The sequence below is a fragment of the Pygoscelis adeliae genome, unplaced genomic scaffold, assembly GCF_000699105.1.
Source record: "Pygoscelis adeliae isolate BGI_AS28 unplaced genomic scaffold, ASM69910v1 Scaffold6, whole genome shotgun sequence".
Classification (NCBI taxonomy): Eukaryota; Metazoa; Chordata; class Aves; order Sphenisciformes; family Spheniscidae; genus Pygoscelis; species Pygoscelis adeliae.
This window is the reverse complement of record NW_008825075.1, coordinates 4,741,815-4,752,847: the sequence shown is the minus strand read 5'-3', so window position 1 is coordinate 4,752,847 and position 11,033 is coordinate 4,741,815. Positions and strand designations below refer to the sequence as shown.

The 11,033-nt window shown below is 39.2% G+C and overlaps 1 protein-coding gene across 1 annotated transcript in view; it reads right to left on the bottom strand.

Annotated features, from left to right (window-relative positions):
• Positions 1-207: 207 nt before the first annotated feature.
• Positions 208-11,033, bottom strand: part of LOC103919217 (chromosome unknown open reading frame, human C5orf22) — a 15,747-nt gene continuing 4,921 nt past the window's right edge. Inside the window, exons 4-9 of the mRNA XM_009326684.1 lie at positions 9,521-9,983; positions 7,427-7,489; positions 5,113-5,234; positions 4,136-4,202; positions 3,390-3,529; positions 208-1,998 (exon numbers count right to left, since the gene is read on the bottom strand). Coding sequence (XP_009324959.1) covers positions 1,866-1,998; positions 3,390-3,529; positions 4,136-4,202; positions 5,113-5,234; positions 7,427-7,489; positions 9,521-9,983 — 988 coding nt within the window. The 3' untranslated portion in view covers positions 208-1,865. The remainder of the gene's footprint in view (positions 1,999-3,389; positions 3,530-4,135; positions 4,203-5,112; positions 5,235-7,426; positions 7,490-9,520; positions 9,984-11,033) is intronic.

Here is an 11,033-nt window from a genome sequence, read left to right as displayed (position 1 = left end):
TGGTGGAAAGCCTGGCTGGGAAAGGGCCAAAGGCTGCCCTGCACCTGGGGCTTAGGGAAACGGTGTGAGAAGGAGCCCTGCGAGCCCCGGGGGGAGAGCAGGAGGAGGGGAGGAGGTGCTCCAGCAGACAGAGAGATGCCCCTGCAGCCCCTGGAGAGACCCCGGTGGGGCAGGTGTTTCCCGGCAGCCCGTGGGAGAGGACCATACCAGAAGAGGTGGGTGTTTCCTGAAGGAACAGCAGCCCATGGAGCACCCCATGTTGGAGCAGGGGAGAAGCATGAGGAGGAAGGAGTAGCAAGGAGGAGCTGTTACGTGTCCTGTCTCATCACGGTCCTTGAAGCTGTCCTGTGCGTTTCTTGGGGGCTCTGATATCCAGGGGCTGGCCCGACAACACAGCCTGTTGGAGCCATGGCTGTAACCAGGGTGACTTCTCTCCACCCTCCCTCGGCTCAGTCCTGCACTAGCTTTTCTCACTGCCGGGATGTGCCCAGACTCTCAAGTCAGCCCAGTCCCAGGGATGCAGCCCTGCCACCAACTCTCTAATGCTCCAGTTGTTTCCAAAGGAGTAACAGTGGAAATGGGAAGGACTTTGGCCATATAGGACAATGCAATGAGGCAGACAACCCTCACAGGGTAGCTGGAGGGAAGGAATAGAGGGGAAATTTGGTGCCGATGAGCCGGTTGTCTGGCCTGTGTTTCTGTCTACAAGAGGAAAGATACCTGTCAGTCCTCTAATGAGCTCTTCATTTACAAGTCTAGTGACTTAACCCCACCATCCAGTCTAGATGATCTAGATTTAGATATATAGATATGGACTTCATTTATGACATTGAATCAAATAATTTATTCTTTGGTTCAATCTTTGGGCTCCAAAACATGGACCATATTTCCCTAAGAAAGGGCAGTAATCTTACTGACTTTGTGGTTGTGAGGGCATTGCCTGAATGGACGCCAGCATGACAGGTTCACGGAAGTGACTGGCAGTTTGTTATCGGTGTGGAAAGATTTCAGACCCCTGTTTTCTCTGGGTGCTGATCTGTGATGATGCTAACTGCTTAGTGTATCAAGCCAAAAGTTGCTTTGACTGATGTTTTATTTTGAAAGGGGGAAGGGAAAAAGAGGAAAGACAGAAGTGGAGTTTCGTGTTAGATCAGATTTTGTTGAAATACTGGAATGGAAACATGGCACGGTGGTGTGCCAGACAGAGCTCAAGCCATCCTTCTTCCTTCATTCAGAGAAGCACAGAAGAGAGGGACTGATTTGACAGTTAAAAAAGCCCAGCAACAAGCGTCTCTTACTTTAAAAAAACCAAAAAACTTTATGCAAGCAGTACGTGATCTGACTCCACTTACTTTCTGTAGGGGGATTCTTGGTCATCTCGAGCACAGCAGTTAAGAAAAATCACTATGTAAACCTAATGTCTTAATGGCATTATTGAGATAATTTTTTTAAAAGGTACAGTGCAACTCAGGAACATGTCTGTACTCACCAAACTCCATCAAAAAAAGTTTAATTACATAAAAGAAATCCATTTACTTCAAGAAGTTACATATACTTTTTTTTTTTTTACAGACACTTAAAGAAATCAGACGAAAAGTACATCTGATGGACAAAAAATAGTTTCTCTTGCACCAATTTTAAGAAGCAAGACAGTAAAAATAATAATCACAGAAATAATCTGAATAAAGCCAAACAGGTAACAGTTCAGATGCAGCTGACTTGGAGAAAGCAATACAACTCGAAACTAGCTCTTGGTCAGCTTGGGTTCTAGTGCCACCTGCTGAAATAACAGTATTTTTCCCCTTGCAACCATAGCTAATATGCAATTTAATCCACTGCATTAGAGGGCAATACATGAAGAAAGGTCACAAAAAAGATGAGGTGCTTGAGTAATCTAAGTGCACATCCAGAGCACCATACACTGAACCTAGTAAATTGAGAACCTTCTCTTGAATGATGTCAACCTGCTCTGAAGGGCAATAGTCATCCAAACTTGATCTGTAACAACGAATCGAAAAAAGCGTGAGAGAGTACAGGTATCACCACCATCACCACATTTTGTATTCTTGTAATGCTCTGTGTCTAGGCTGAAGCTGCTTTCAAACTGTGGTGAGTTCTGCCTCCCAGTATCCCTTCAAAACGTAGTGCTGTGCTTCTCCTCACTACTTTCAACGATAACAGTTTGCCTGAAGTTGAATAGAAAGTCTGGAGCAGAGTAGGAATGTGACCTATTCATCCTTCCAATTCTACTCTCTTCCTGACTCTGACACGCAACATGTTGGCAGCCAAAGTTCCAGCAAATGATCTAATTGAAGGACTGCTGGAAAGTTAAGATTGCAAAATTCAAATGCTACTACTAAAACAGGTAGGAAAACTTGAAAAACAAATCTTCACAATCCCTGGGATATAACATTATTTACCGTATCAATTATTGAACTGCAAACAGATACTAGTAAAAAAGCAGAGCTGATACTTCTTGGATTTTATGTCTGTCAAGATCTACATAATCTGCAACAGTGGATGATAACCCTGCAGCTGGCACAGGAAATAAGCTTTCTCTTATTGTAGGCATTAGCCATACTATTTCTTGTTGACAAAAACAATTTCATGTCAGCTTCTGCTATTGTTGCCTGCCCTTTAAGGGCACACTTAGTATTTTTGAAGTGATTAAATTAGAATAATTTGTCAACAGATACACTGTAGTCTTCAAATTAAGTTTTCCCAGGACAGATCCCTCATTCTCCCAGGTCCCTGGCCTCAAACTCCATCCTGTTCTCCCAAATAATACCCTTACAGTCCTGGAAGCATAACTTTTACCCCATACAAAGCTTTACTAGAGCTTTGTAGAATATAAATCCCTTTCAGCCTATTAGATGAAAACCACTTCCATCAGAAGTTTCACTGAAAACAGAAATCCTAACTGTAGTACAATGAACCCTAGAACAAGAGAGTAAAGAAGGTGTGATTTCAGCCCATGGAGGCTTATCCAAGCTAGCTTTGCTCTTACTAGCGCAAGTAATAAAAGTAGTGGAGATGTATGAACCCCAGTGACAGCTATCAATCTCAACACACACAAGGCCTCATCACAGGCTTTATGTAGCCTGTGCTGAAGCTCATTAAATCATCATGTTTTCACTGCTTTTGAAATCTGTGCTAGCTACTGTAAAGCCCAGTAAAACTGGCCATCGGCGCAGAACCTTCCCTTAGCTGTGCAGATACTGACACTGCCTTATGATCAACGTTTTCAAATGCCAATTTTCACTACACTGTAAGGCTTCCACTTTAAGACAGAATTTAAGAAGTGCCAACCAGTGCTATATTGATAGAATCATTTAGCTTCGTAAGCACAGTCTGAGCGTTTTAAAGTAAAAGTATCCACATAGTCTTACCGAGCAACTGTCACAAGCGTGGGCTTAGGCATATCTTTTAGTAGAACTTTAACAGATTGTATGAGGCCTTCGATCTCCTCTTCAGTGCTAACATGGTGAGGAAGCTCTATATAATCACAGGTCAGACCAGCCTGATGGACCTGCATGTAAATTAAATAGATTTAATTTCCGTTGATGAATTATTGTTATAGCTTATCTGTGTAACAAGTCTCTAAGATACCATCTCTAGCCCAGTAAGTAACTTACACCTCTTCAGGCAGTAAGAGTTGTTTTTTTTTCCCCAATTTGTTCTTTAAACAAAAAGAATAAAATTCTGGAGGTTGTATGGATTGTTTCATTATCTCCAGTAAACTGTACCTCTCCTATGAATTCAGAGTATGCTCCAGCCCTTGAGGATGATAGGTCTGATCTTTTACAAATAGGTACCTTAAGTTAAGTTCTATAAAGTATATCAATAGACCCTGGTGAAATGAAACCTTCCTTCACAGGAAGCAGCCTGAGACGTCACAGTCCTGAAAGATCACATTAATGTTGCCTAAATATAGACTGGCAGGGTAGAATTTTAGAAGCTTTAAAAAGAAAAGCTGGCCTAAGTAATAAGACATTAAAAAAAAGGAAAACTACCAAAACCTGACAAAGTCCTGAATCAAGAAGCAAGTCTGAAATGAAACATCATCTTCTCCCTCCTTGCTGAAGCTATGCTTTTGAAATCTGTCTACTTTCTGCTCTTTTACCTAGTCACCTACCATTTCGTAGTCTGGGCTTTCCATCCTGGTTTTCAAACTGTGAACTAGTTGAACAAGTGGCTTCATTCTGGAGTTAAAACAAAACCAAAACTCGTTACATAAACAGTTGGAAATACATCTATTTACTTTAAGTGGTTAAAAAAAAAAAGAAAAAAAAAGAAGAGAGAGAAACCAGAAGAAAATAGAAGTTATCATGGCCTAGGATCTGAAGGTGAAATTTGCGCCTGTGTCATCTTGTACTTAAGAAAAATGGAAATTATTTGTACTATTGTACTGTTTCACCAGGTCTTTCTTAGAAAGCCCCTACACTCATACCTGCCTCTGGCAAGACTTCTTTGCACTTCTTTTAGGGCAGACCTGAGGAGAAGCTGTTGTAGCTTGAAGTTGTATGAGCTGGATAGGAAATGCTTGTGGTCACTGTTACGCAGGTCTGGCAGTAACTGCTGCATTTGATGGGGAAAATGAGTGATTTTCCATCGATAGAATGCTTGGAATTTTACTGTTTCTTTTCAGCCGAAAACATTTAGTTTAAAAGCATAGCAGATGCTGCTGAGATGTTTTGTGGACACTGTTGCTCAGGTACAGCCTTTCATTCACTTCCATTTTTCCACAGAAAGCAGATTCTTCGGGAGCACCAAAGAAGTCCTTCTCCATATCCTCCGTAGTTTGTTGCTTTTTTGAGAGCTCTGCTTCACACAGATCACTAAAGTTTTAGTCGTCAAACGTGCCTCCCTTCACAGACAATAGAATTTGCATGAAGCTGTACAAGGCTGATCTTGCAAGGCTTACCATAGCACTGAAGACAGCAGACTGCCTTTTCTTTTGTTTTGTCTGACTCTTTCTCCTCTAGAACTAAAGGAAAAATGGTAGCCTTGCATAGATCCTATCCAGCCTCTCTCCTTTTCTGTTAGCAAAGTGGTGGGCAAATCGGTTCCCAAACTACTATCTGCATTTTAAGCCATTTAGAAATCTCCTACCCAGGGTACGAAGCCCACTTCTGTAGGGTCTCTTCATCATCATTGTCACACAAATCTGCAAATGCTGCTTCCAGATCTTCTAGCTGATGAACACGGTTTTCAACACAATCCAGCAAGCCCTCCTTTAAATAAGCACGTGTAAAAGTATGTTAGGAAAAAAAGAAGTAAGAATGTCATGGCTTATCCTATGATTTAAATTCTGAAATGATTGATCTACTGAAAGTGGGGAATCAGAAACAACTGATTCATTACTACAGAACATCTTTTCAAAAGGATCAGAATGAATGCCTGCAGAAGCTGTTATACCTTCAGAATAAATTAACTCTCTCTGCTCTGTCTTTCCCACAAATAAAAAAAAGCCACATTTACATTCTGGCAGAACACACCAGGAAGAGCTAAAAAACTGTATATGACTAATTGTTGGATTTGTTTCCATAGCACTGAAATGCTCAGAGGAGTACAAGCTTTACCTTTTTATAATGAAAGGAGAATTTAATTTTTTAAGTTTAAAAAAAAAAAAGAATATTATTAAATCAAATGTATGGTCAGAAAAACAAAACAAAATGGGCTATTTGATGCTCTGAGGTTGTTTCAGCTCTGTGTGCCTGAAAAAAAAAATGGAATTAATTTAAAATGTCAGTTACTGCTCTGATCCTGCAAAGGTTTATGCCCTTTCTTAAGAAGTTCAGAATACATAAAGAGGCAGTCTTCTTGGAGTGAGGCTACATACATGGAAACAGTTTTGTACATGCAAACATTTGCAAAAAGAGATCCTACATAACATATCAAATGAAAAGCAATGCTTGGCATATTTGGTATTAAAAATGCAGTGGTGTGTGAACAAAAATTATTAAAAAGCACATTGGAATAGATGGGTAACAATTAAGAACATAACAATTCCCTCTTAGGATTCTGCTGGCTGTATCATATAACAGATACTGCTGCTTTTGGCCAGTGATGTCACCTTTGGGCTAATTTCTAAGAGGGTATCAACCGTTCATGAGGTACAGCTTTATGATCCTGTCCTGGGGTATGAATAAGATACTTTTCTAAGCAGCACCAGTAACTAACATTAAAGACACATCCGAGCCCCCTCTATACTACTTACAAAACCAAACCAAACAAAAAACCCCAAGCAATACACTATTATCTTGTAGTATGACAGAAATGTACGTCTAACCGTACTCTGGAACTACAAAAACAGATTTTAAGAAACTCAACATCGAGGATATTTTCTGAAGCTTTGAAAAACACAAAGTTCACTAGCTTTCTACCTTCAAACCCTTTAAATTGACTGTCTTACTATAAAAACATCCATGAATCTAGTCTTGCCTTGTTCAGTTCTATACCTATCCACTACTCACTGTCTGCTAACTGTTTCAGCTGCCTCCTATAAATTTGTTGGCTTTTGTAAATAACTTATGCCCTGAAATCATATCGGGCACTTAAATCACAAGCGTTTACCCCTTTTACATTTAACTACCTTTTAAATAGGCACCTGTTTTTATTGCTGATTGACTAAGAAATATGAGAATCAATTTGACAATCTTCCACATACCTCAATTTCTTTATACACACATTAATTAGGATTCATTAATCTGTGATAATTATATGTGTTGAATCTCTCTGTAATAGTGTTCAGATGAGATTACAAAAGCAAAGACAAGACCTTGCTTAGAAATTACTTGGTGTAATGACCATTAATATGGCTGTCTCCATGGTTTGGGCTCAGGGCTGAAGGACTACTTTGGCAGCTACAGCAGGCTTACATTTCCATGATTCAGAAGCACACAACACATACAATGAAAAGTACATTACAGTGGTATAATACCAGCCTTTCCACATCTAAATAAATAGGTAAAATACCAGTTAGGCATTCAGCACAGCTCTGACTATCAAGGAAGAGCAGTTAGATCAAGGAAGGGGAAAGCCTGGAGGGATTAAAAAAAAAAGAACGAAACACAAAAAACACCCCAAACCAAAACAAACCCAAACCAAAGCCCTGTTGAGCCATAAAAAGGAGACTGCAGATGACTTACTATGTTTTCATTTCTTCCTTGTCAATTACCACTTGTTTACAGAAATTAATTTTCACGCTCATGCTAAATATTTATGCAATTCACATGTTTAACCAAAATGTTTAATAGGACAGAATTCCTAAGATGCTGCTGATTAGTATTCAGCATGCTGCATAGCTTAATTGGAGACCACTTCATTAAGCACCTTTCATAGGTTCCTTCCCTGTCATAACTCGTTTTTATTGGGTAAATCAAAAGAATCATTCCCTCATACATCCCACAAGGAAATACCATACCTCTGTTGCATTTCTGTGAGGCTTCTTGAAATTGTACAACTCTTGCAAAAGCTCATATTCTGTCTTTGAAAAAGAAAAAAGAGGCAAAAAATTAGACTCTTCAAACGAGAAACAAAATCCTCGAAGCCTTCCTTCTTCAAAAAAAGAATTTGATCACAAGGATCATTACTTTAGTACTGCAGACAACTCTCTACAAATGCAGGTGAGGAAGAGGCTGTGAGGCTTGAGAAAGCAATACTTCATGGCCTCAGCCAAACATTTTGGAATTGCTTAACTTTAAACCTAATTTCAAGAACACAGCTTTAAAAACTAAGTATTTGTAGTCTGTTAGTTAAAGAGTCTCCGAAATTAAACATACATGTTGCTGAACTGAGGTCCCAATGAGATGCTGAGTAAAACTGAGATAGCAGATTTAGTCAGACAAAACCAACAAGAGAGTATGATTGTAAAGGAAAACAGGACAGGTAAGGGCTTCAGGCTGCCTGGCCAACAAGTTCACAAATAAACTATTACAGAGGCTTGTCAGCCCTACTCCTTGATAATATTCAGGTTTAATTAATCAAGGATAAACAGATCTCATTATTTACTTAACAGCATTAAAAAGGTGAACATTCATGAATTTTTCAGATCAGAGGGAGAAAAGAAAGGTAGACTATTAAATTTTTACAGAAATACAAAGCATCTTTAGGACAATGTTTTGGATTTTAGACTTTTTTGGTGGGAAGACAATACTCTTCTGGATTGGTGAACTATACTTGCTTTTTAGCTTTTCCTTGGATTCCTACATTTCAAGTGTTAATTTGGGAAAAATTTTTGGATGGAATTATCATAATTTACAATAGAGGGAACATAGTTAAGAAATAATAACGATTAATTGTTATATCAAAAAAGGTACGCTGGGTGCTCTGTGCAAGTCCACTTCCGAAAGTGGTTCCTAGAACTGAGAACCCATCATAGCATAAAACTAAAAAAAAGCACAAGAAACAAAACAAACACCCCCTCCTCCCCCAAACTCCTCCATTATTTTACTCAGAATGTATTTCAAGCCCTAAGAGGGGTATTGAATTTTATTCTTATATGGCAAGACCCCCCACAGTGCTTTCTGTTTGCTGTATGCTTCTCTTTCTGATTCAGAACAACTGGCATTGCACGTTGTCTGAAGACACTGTGATCATAAATACTGAATGTTAGAAGCTAACAGAGGTCAGGGATACTATATTCACTTCTTTATGGTGAACAAGAAAGCAGTAGTCTAGCTGAAACTCAAAGATGTCAGATGTTTTCCAGCATAGGCTGAAATTAAAACAGTGTTCAAAAAGAGAGATTTAAATGCTAAAAACAGTCAGGACACTGCAGAAGAATTTGTGAACTTACATGCCACACCCAGTTTTCAGGGCACATTAGCTAGTTCCTAAAAATCCTGTTCATGTCAAGAAAAGGTGCTAACTGCTTTGCACCTTTGAGGATCTACATATTTATGTCTCTATACAGGTAAGCTACCTTTGCTGTGCAGCCAAGTTGTAAATGGAATACAAGGCAGAGTCTTAGGCTCAAAGCCATGGCATCAGAGACAACAGCTGCTTGCTCATCCTTATACTCAGCAGTCCAGACAAAGGAAATGAGAGTAACAGCCTCTCATCAGAACAAGTTACCCCTCTTCAGATAATCACCACCACCATGCCTTTTTGAAAGGCAGAGTCTCCTGGTACCGTTGTGGCTTTCCAATATCATAAAAAATGATACAATCTGTCATCCCTCCCTGACAAATCTTGCTGTTGGTATTTGGAACATTACCTTTGGAAACCCAAGCATAGCTTTATGTCCCAAGCAACAAGCAGAAATGAGCCATACACCTCTCAGTGTGAATGTGCACTCAGTACCGAGTACTCAGCACATTTCAAATATAAGGATCTACCCCTATTCGGCTGTTGTAATGCTTTGGAGCAAACACTCCCTTACAATGTCTCTCCTTCAAATATTACCATGAATCATTAATCATGATCAGCTGATCTGCTAATTTAGCTTAGATGACAGTTTCTCCATAGACATAAGTCTTTTGTGAATGGTAAGAGGCCTCTCCGTTCTCATGCTTACCTGTGTGTACATTTCTTTGAATGGATTTTTAACTGAAAAAAAATCTAAGTCAATGTCTAAAACATATGCATCCCCCTTCTGCAGTACTTGGCAGATATCTTTAACAACTTCCCTTATTGGGCATTCACCGTTTCTGAGAGAGCTTGAAGCTGAGCGCTCTGACAATGTTTCTGCCTTGTTCGGCACACTTGCGCTTTGTACTTCCTTTTTCTTCAGACTTGGGGTGCTGCGATCAAGGTCACCAGGAACCACTGATGAAGAGGCAGAAACGGTGCTTGCTGTGTCATCTGTATTTAGCTTCAGTCTCTTAGCAGATGCTACTTCACCATTTTCTTCCTGGCTATTTGATGCTTTGGTAGGATTGATGAGAATGACGTGTAAATTTAAAGGCTTCTGGTTTTCTAGCTGATCAGCAGGGACATAAAGACCATCACTTAAAAAGTAATAATCTGTACCTGTAACCCTACAATTGACAATAACTCACAGTTAATATACATCTTTGCAAAGAGCTTAGGAAAAAGCATATACACTTAAGGGATCCTGAGAAGAATGAGTAGATGTTTGATGGGTAACAAAAGCAATAAAACTGTGTACACAAAAGTATTTATTTTAATCCGCAGGTTTTTAAATTGAAGTTTTTTCTAGTTCTTTATTGCTGAATCAATATATTAAAATTCACTCTATATTTTTTTACGATAGCCCTACAAGGTTTTTAATGGATAAGAAGGATATTCTATGTTAATTTGCCATTGAACTGCATTTTAAAGGCAACATCCTGAATTTAACAAGATATTGTCAATCTTATGGCATATAAGACTGCAAAGCTATGGCTATTTTGTCTTGGATTGCCTATTTTTTAAGGAAAATTCTGTTAGTTGTGCTTGAGAAGTGCCCCTAAACCCATGGATATTGATTTAGTAAAAGTAAAATATTATGAATTAATAGGTAGCATTTAACTTTTCTTTACCACCAATAAAGATTCCCTATTCTAAGTGGGGGAGAGCAGGTAACTCGAGAATGAATAGCTACATATCAATGGTATCCACTTAATTAAAAACAAACAAACAAAAATGAACAACACTAAAAACTCCACTTACAGTGAAAATTTAAAGAATATTACTTTCAAACCATATTTCAGTACATTAAGCATCATAAATTCAGATTAAAAAATAAGCTTAAGAAGAAGTGTGAACTTCTGCTCACTTGTGTTAAGGCCTCATTGGATTACAGGGTATCATCATCAATCAGATGACGTACAAAGACAAATAATTTCATGAGCAGCAGAAATCTGAAGCTTAGTTCCCCCGTGTCTTGTGGCTGCATTGTCTTAGGCCTGCTAAGGTGACAGCCTGCATCACAACTTCATCTTGTTGACGGGGCGTTCACAGGGCCTCTTCTCAGAAATTCTCCGGGGTTCAACATGAGCTCATGCTACAGCCTTTCCCTTAGTGGGACACTAACTAAAAGATCTATTGCCTATCCGGCCACCTGTTGTCAACAAAACTTTTAGGAA